The sequence below is a fragment of the Oryx dammah genome, unplaced genomic scaffold (assembly GCF_014754425.2).
Source record: "Oryx dammah isolate SB20612 unplaced genomic scaffold, SCBI_Odam_1.1 HiC_scaffold_1616, whole genome shotgun sequence".
Lineage (NCBI taxonomy): Eukaryota > Metazoa > Chordata > Mammalia > Artiodactyla > Bovidae > Oryx > Oryx dammah.
Window position 1 is genome coordinate 1 of NW_024071728.1, and position 6,765 is coordinate 6,765.

At 63.6% G+C, this 6,765-nt stretch overlaps 1 protein-coding gene across 1 annotated transcript; it reads left to right on the plus strand.

The window, feature by feature from the left end:
• Positions 1-210: 210 nt before the first annotated feature.
• Positions 211-6,606, plus strand: LOC120859572 (CCR4-NOT transcription complex subunit 3-like; the record flags this gene model as incomplete). Its single annotated transcript, XM_040235629.1, has 7 exons — positions 211-4,349; positions 4,452-4,519; positions 4,785-4,859; positions 5,009-5,098; positions 5,281-5,409; positions 5,497-5,592; positions 6,566-6,606. Coding segments are annotated over exons 1-7 (524 nt in total), but the record flags the coding sequence as incomplete, so codon positions are not given.
• Positions 6,607-6,765: the final 159 nt, after the last annotated feature.

A 6,765-nucleotide genomic window follows, 5' to 3' on the forward strand; every position in this document is an offset into this window, starting at 1 on the left:
CGCTGGAAGGATGGAGGCGCCCCTGGCCGCAGGTGCCCGCCCTCTCGGGGCTCAGGTGCCTGCCCCCCACCCCTCGGCTGCAGCCCCTGTGCTGGGGGATGGTCTCCGGGCGAGGCTGCCCCCTTCGCGTGGGTGTGGGGCTGCGAGTCCCCCGGACGAGGAGAGGGGTCACCCTTCCCCCTCTTCTCCGCTCCCCTCCCACCGCGGGCGCCACTCTTCTCTTTGGGGACGGGTCGGGGGCGGGTGTCAGTTCTGCTGGAGTGAAGACACCAGCTCCAGAGCTTGGAGTTTCAGCCCAAGTTTCTGCCTCTGTAGTGACAAGTCCGCCAGGTCTAGGGCTTGACAAGTCCCCCAGCTCTAAGCTTGCACGGCCCTCGGCCCAGGCCTTCCTCCCGCGGGTGTCACGACTGTCCTCGCTGTCGCCCACTTGGGCCTCAGCTCTTACCCTTGAGTATCTGTCCCTGGCTCTTTTGGACGCTCTGTCTCCTGGATCCAGACTCTGCCCAGCCCGCTCCGGGTGTGGACTTCCTCTTGATGTCACTCCTGCTTCAGGGTCTTCTTGGTGGGACTGTTGAGCTCCTGTGGGTCCCGGGCACCTACCTGGTCCTCTCTTGGGGGCCCCTCCCAAGTTCCCACTGTCCCCGCAGCATCAGCTGTCTCCTGGTGGCGGGCAGCGCCAGCTCCGTTCTTTCTAAGCAGGCCCTGCCTGTCAGCTCCAGGGCAAGCCCCTTCCCACGGTTGCTGCTCCTGTCCTTTGGTGCTGGTTGTTTTGGCTCCTTCCCCACCCCACTGCCCTCACCGTGTCGGCTGTCACTTCCCTCCGTCTGAGGCTTCTGTCTCCGTTCACATTAGTCCCTCCACTGGGGTGTGATCCTGCAGGAGGGCAAGGACCCCAGCCCCTGGGTGTTCATCTTGGGCGCCTAGCTGAGGCTGTGGAAGCTCCCCAGCCCTAAAGAACGCTCTTGGTGTAAGCAGTCGTGGAACCTGGGCTCAAGCCTGCCCAGACCACCCTACTGGAGCCCCCTCGGAGTGTAAGGTTCTTCAGGATGAGCTTCCTGTGCTGTGCGGTGTGGGGTTTGGGGGCCGGAGTGGGGCTTTTTTCCCCAGGATGAGGAACTTCTCGGTGTTGCCTCTTCCAGGGGTAGGTTCCTGTCTGTGTTGGTGTTGGTGTTGGCCGCTGTTGGACTTGAGGTGTCCGCGCCTTTCTGTGTGCCCCCCACCGTGGGACTAAGGACCCTTCCCGGTGCTGGTGCCCAGGGCCAATGCCTCCGCCCTGCGCGTGATGTCCCACGAGGCGGGACTCGGCGTCTGCCCTCTCCTGAGGCCCAGCTTCCTTGATGGGGCGGTTAAGATGCCCGAGACTTGAGGGGAAGACCCCAGGGTGGGATTCCCAGTCCCCCAGCCTTGGTCCTGGGCCTTGCAGTGGGGAGATGACCCCCTCCACCCCAGGACCTGGTATGTCCGCCTCCTGCTGTCAGTGGCCTCCCAGGTTAAGGGAGGCCTTCCAGCACCACTCCCCAGCAGGCCAGGGCGCCTCCCCCCACGGCTCGTGACAGCCCCCAGGGTTAGGGACCACTTGGTATTGGTTCTCCAGGACTAAGGCTCTGGCTCTTGTGGCGTGTGTGCGGCAGGGTGGTCTCCCGTGAGGTGGCGCTTTGGGGGTTCTTCTGTGTGAGTTTTAGTCCTGCCCGAGTGGTCGTTGGCTCCTGTGGGTCTGGCACACTGCTCACCGCCCTACCGCCAGGGTAGGCTCCTGACTCATGGGGATGTGCCTTCCTCCTGGATGGAGTGTTTTGGTTAAGTCTCCTGGGCCAGGGTTCCAGAGTCCTGGGTGCCGTTTGAGACTCGGGGCGGTGAGAGCACTTGCACGTCTCTCCCGAGACCCCTGCCACGCCCGCCTGCCCCGGAGCTCCCCAGCGGCCCCTTTGAGGGTGGCAGGGCCCCCAGCCCTGTCAGCCTGGGGCTCTTCTGTGAGGAGGGCTTCTCTGCCTCAGGACTCGGGCTCCAGCCCCCTTTCTAGGCCTTTCCTGCAGATCTGAGGCACAGGCTCCCACTGGCTGGGGGGGTTCTCGGGGCGGGGTGGGGGCATGGTGCCTCCGCAGCCAAGGCTCTCAGCTCCTGTAAGTACCGACCCATCCTGGGGTGTGAGCACCCGACCCGGTGTCCGTGCCCTCCTCTGGAGCCGCTGCCTTCCCCGGCTCAGGTGGTGTCTTCTCGCGGGCTCAGCCCTGCCCACTTGGAGGTGCTGTCTGAAAAGATCGCTTCCTGGGCTCAGGCTCTCCTTGGCCCCGGCACCTTGCTTCCTTCAGGACTTCTGCTGCCGCAGTCTGTTGCCCCTCCAGAGCCTCCTCTCCTGGGCTGGGTGCCCAGGCCCATTTAGTGTGGGGACCCCCTTCCCTGAGGCCTGCAGTGCCTTGTTCGGGGTGTAAACCCTCTGGGCTGGAGTGCCCGTCCCTGCCCGCGCATGGAGCTTCTGGGGCAGAGGCGGAGAGCAGAAGCTCCTGTCTGACGCTCCTGGCCCCCCACAACCCTCTGCAGCAGGAGGTGCTCCAGCGTCGGGGTGCTGGCTGAGACTCACCGCTGCATGCCTCGTGGCCGATCCAGGCCCTGGTGTGAGCTCCTGGGCCCAGGTGCTGCCTCAACTGCTTTGAGCCCCTCTGTGCTCTTGTCTCCTGGGTACTTTTTCTGGCTGCTCTGCCTTCCTGGAGCTGGAGTTGCCCCATGTTCCCCACCTTGCCGTGTCAGCCAGTCCTGGCTGAGGGTGCAGCTGTCCCTCTCGCTTGGCCCTTTCCGCCCCGCGCCTCCCCCGCCCCATCAGAGGTTGGCGTCCCCAGAGTGGGGCCCTCTGGAGGGTGGGCCCGTCCCGGGGTGCTTCTGGTTCGAAGGCGTGCTCTCTGAGACGCTGGCCCTCCGGTGGCTGCTAGCACATTTTATTGGAATCTCAACTAGATAGCAAAACCTCTAGCTGTGTTCTGTGTTGCCCTCGCCACATTCACGGACAGCACAGATACAGGATGTTCCTGTCCCCATGGAAAGTTCTGGGGGACAGGACTCTTCTGGAGGCTCCCTTCTCCTTCTCCGTGGTGGAGGCGCTCTTGGCGTGACTTCTCTCTCAGTCGAGGCTCCTAGTCCTCCTCAGCCTGCTCTTTCAGCCTGGGCAGTTGGGGCTGCTCGGGGGCTCCCCACCTTGGCCCGTGGGGTGCACCCCCCACCTCTGCAGGGACCTCCCTCCCCGAGGCTCGCCATCTCTCCTGGGCTTGGGGTCGGGTCCTGAGGAGCAGCTTCCCCCCAGGGAAAGCTGGTGGCTCCCCTGTGACCTCAGTCCCCTCTGGGTTGCGTGTCACTTCCTGTAGGCTGGAGATGCCCATCTCTGTGTAGAGGAGGCTGGTCGGAAGGCTTAGGTGTCCCTGAATCTGCACCACTGCTGCACGTGACGTGCAGCTCTTTCCTGCGTGGGTGCAGGTAGCCCCGCCTCCGCCGAGGTTCCCTTCCGTCTCTTCTCTGTCGGAGTTCTCGCCTCTCCTGGTCCTCTCCGGTGGTGCTCTCTGCCCCACGCCTCTAACCCTTTGTGGTGCTGGCACTACGGGTTAGTAGTAATATCTTCTTTGGTTTCAGGATTCTCGTCTGGAGTAACCTTATCGGAGGTCGAAGGCCGTCTTCTGCTTGGGGTCCAGCCCTCTGTAAGGGTTGGTGGGTTTGGTTTTCCCAGTTGTAGGCACCTTCCATCTGCCCCTACCACGCTTTCCCTCTGTCCCTTACAACTTGGCCGTGTGTATACGGTATCCAACTTCTCTCTCCATGGGATGCAAAGTTCTCTGTCTCCTGACTTGTCTGGGGAGTGATCTCTCCCTGTGTTACAATTCTGGTCACCTGTGTGCTTGACTCCTTTGGGGGAATCGTGGTCTCTGGGTCTAAGGCCTCATCCCTAGTAGTCAGCCTGACTCGGCCACGTGCTATTTTCCTGCTCTAAGAAATCCTTTTGAGTGTCATCTGGGGGAGAAGGTGTTTCATGCCCTAGGAATTTTCCACTTCCCGGTTCAGAGGTCTGAAAAAAGTGTATCTATTTCCTTGGTCAGAAACTTCTAGAGTCCTCTCGTGGGCCAGACCTGTGCTGGGCAGTCGAGGCTGGAGGAGGAGAACGGGGCCTGGGCTCCATCACCAGATAGCTACTGCCTCTTCCCCTTCGGCACCCACACACCCTCCAGCCCCAGCCTCGCTTGTGGCCCTCGTCGGCCGGGAGTAAACGTGTGCTCCTCCTCGCTCTCTCCCAGCAGCGTCCGTCTCCAGGAGAGTATGAAGAGAGTGCGTCTGTAGGGCAGGGAAGATGGCGGACAAGCGCAAACTCCAAGGTACCAGGCTTCCCACCAGCATGCCGCGCGCTCGCTCCTCGGAACTCTTCTTCGGGTGCCTGCTGCCTCGCAGGACGCTCAGTCTCCTTTCCTCCCTGCCAGGTGAGATTGACCGCTGCCTCAAGAAGGTGTCCGAGGGCGTGGAGCAATTTGAAGATATTTGGCAGAAGGTACTGGGGCTGGGCCTAAAAATCCAGGTGCACCTCCAGGGATGAGTGAACAGGACAAGGCTGGGGAGCTCCTGAGAGGGACTAGGAGAGGGCCTGCCTGTCCAGGTGCTAAGGACCTTAGAGAAGCCGCTCTGGGGTGGTTTGGTGGGCGTGGGGGGTGGGTCCCCCAGAGTCCCCGGCCCACAGAGAGACTGGAGTCTTCCCCTGCAGAGGGCCGTCGGGCAGCCAGAACCACACTGACGCCTGCATTCTCTCCGTCCCGCAGCTCCATAATGCAGCCAACGCGAACCAGAAAGAAAAGTATGAGGCTGATCTAAAGAAGGAGATTAAGAAGCTTCAAGTGAGGGGGCTGGGGGCCTGGACTCCTGTGTCCTGAGGGCGGCGGGAACAGGGAGCGTGGACTGCTGGGTCCCGGGAAGCTGAGGGCTGGAGAGCTGGGGGCCAGGCCACCCTGAGGCCGCCTGACCGTCTTGCCGTTGCCTCCTCTAGCGGCTGAGGGACCAGATCAAGACATGGGTAGCATCCAATGAGATCAAGGACAAGAGGCAGCTCATAGACAACCGCAAGCTCATTGAGACGGTAGGAGCTCGGGGTTGGTGCCTGAGAGGCGGGGGTGGCAGGAGTCCTGGGGCCCCAGAGGCCCTGAGAAGAAGGACCTGGGGAAGGCAGGCGGCGGCCCTGGGGCTCCGGTGTGTGCTCCCCGGCCCGGAGTCAGCTGCTCTCCCGCCTTCGGGACCCCCTGCCAACGGCGCTCTCCACAGCAAATGGAACGGTTCAAAGTCGTGGAGCGAGAGACCAAGACCAAAGCCTACAGCAAGGAGGGCCTGGGCCTGGCGCAGAAGGTGGACCCTGCCCAGAAGGAGAAGGAGGAGGTCGGCCAGTGGCTCACGGTGCGTCAGGGCAGGGGGGGTTGAGCGAGTCGGGGCTCCAGCTCCGTGGGGTGAGGACTCTGCTGACTGTCTCCTCTCTGCGCACAGAACACCATCGACACCCTGAACATGCAGGTGGACCAGTTTGAGAGCGAAGTGGAGTCCCTGTCGGTGCAGACGCGCAAGAAGAAGGGTGACAAGGATGTGAGTGGGGGGCCCAGAGCGCAGGGGCCGGGGGCAGGGGCAGGGCCAGGCTGGCAGGTAGGAGTCAGGGCCTGGGCTCCGGAGGCAGGTGGCGGCGGAGCGGGAACGGTCAGGGTTGGGGGTGTGGGGAAGGGGAAAGCCGCCCCATGGGTGCCGCCTGGTGTCTGGGTGAACAGCAGGCTGTCAGGAGGGGCAGTTTTGGGGAAGATGCTAAGTTTGGCTCTGGTGGAGGGTAAGCATGAAGCCTGAGGCCCCCAGGGCAGGAGGCTGAGGAGTTGCCGCTGTGGCCTCCCAGCCACCGAGGGCCCAGGACCTGAGGAGGGCAGGAGGTGTGGGCACAGTGGGACGTGGAGGAACGGTTGGTTTGGCCTGAGGAGAGGAGTGCTTTGAGACAAAGCCAGGGCCCAGGGCCCGAGTCCCAGAGAGCCAGGACCGCCGGGTCTGTGTTCCAGGGGTGCCCCTGTCTGTGTGCAGAGGAGGGCGGAGGACGGTGCAGGGGCGGCCAGGTGCCAGAGGGAGGTGGGTCCTTGCAGGGCAGAGGGATTGGAGCTGGAGCTGAGACGTCAAATCCTGAAGGCGATGGGGCCTTTGCGGCAGGCCTCTGAATCCAGACTTAGGGGTACATGGATAAGGGTGTGGTGTCAGGGTGGTGACAAAGATGGTCACAGTTGTGAGCAGTACCCCAAACGGGGTTGGCCGTTACTGCTGTTAGGGCGAGGAGGGGCGAGGGGTTAGTGTGCTGCAGAGGGTGGACGCAGTGGGCGGGTGGGCTCAGGTGGGGGCTGCCACTGAGAGAGGCGGGTGGCTGGGTGGTGGATGGGGCCTGTCCCAGGGAGCCGCAGGGCTCCCTGGCTCTCCTTGCCACTGGCAGCAACATCAGGGTGGGAGGCGTGTGCTGCCCCTGTGGGCTCTAGAGGGCTAGAGGGGGCCGGCGGGCTTGTGGCCCCTGAGCCTGGCCCCAGCTCGCCAGCAGAAGCAGGACTGGATCGAGGGCCTGGGGGCCCAGGGACTGGGGTGGGCTCTGTGAGGGCAGGGGGGTGGGCTCTGGATGGGGGCGGGCGGGGGCAGGTGCAAGAGGGCAGGGGGCCCCAGGGACTGCGGTGGGCTGGGGGGGCGGAGGGCGGGCTCTGTGGGGACAGGCTCTGTAGCGGGGGTGGGCTCTGTGGTGACAGG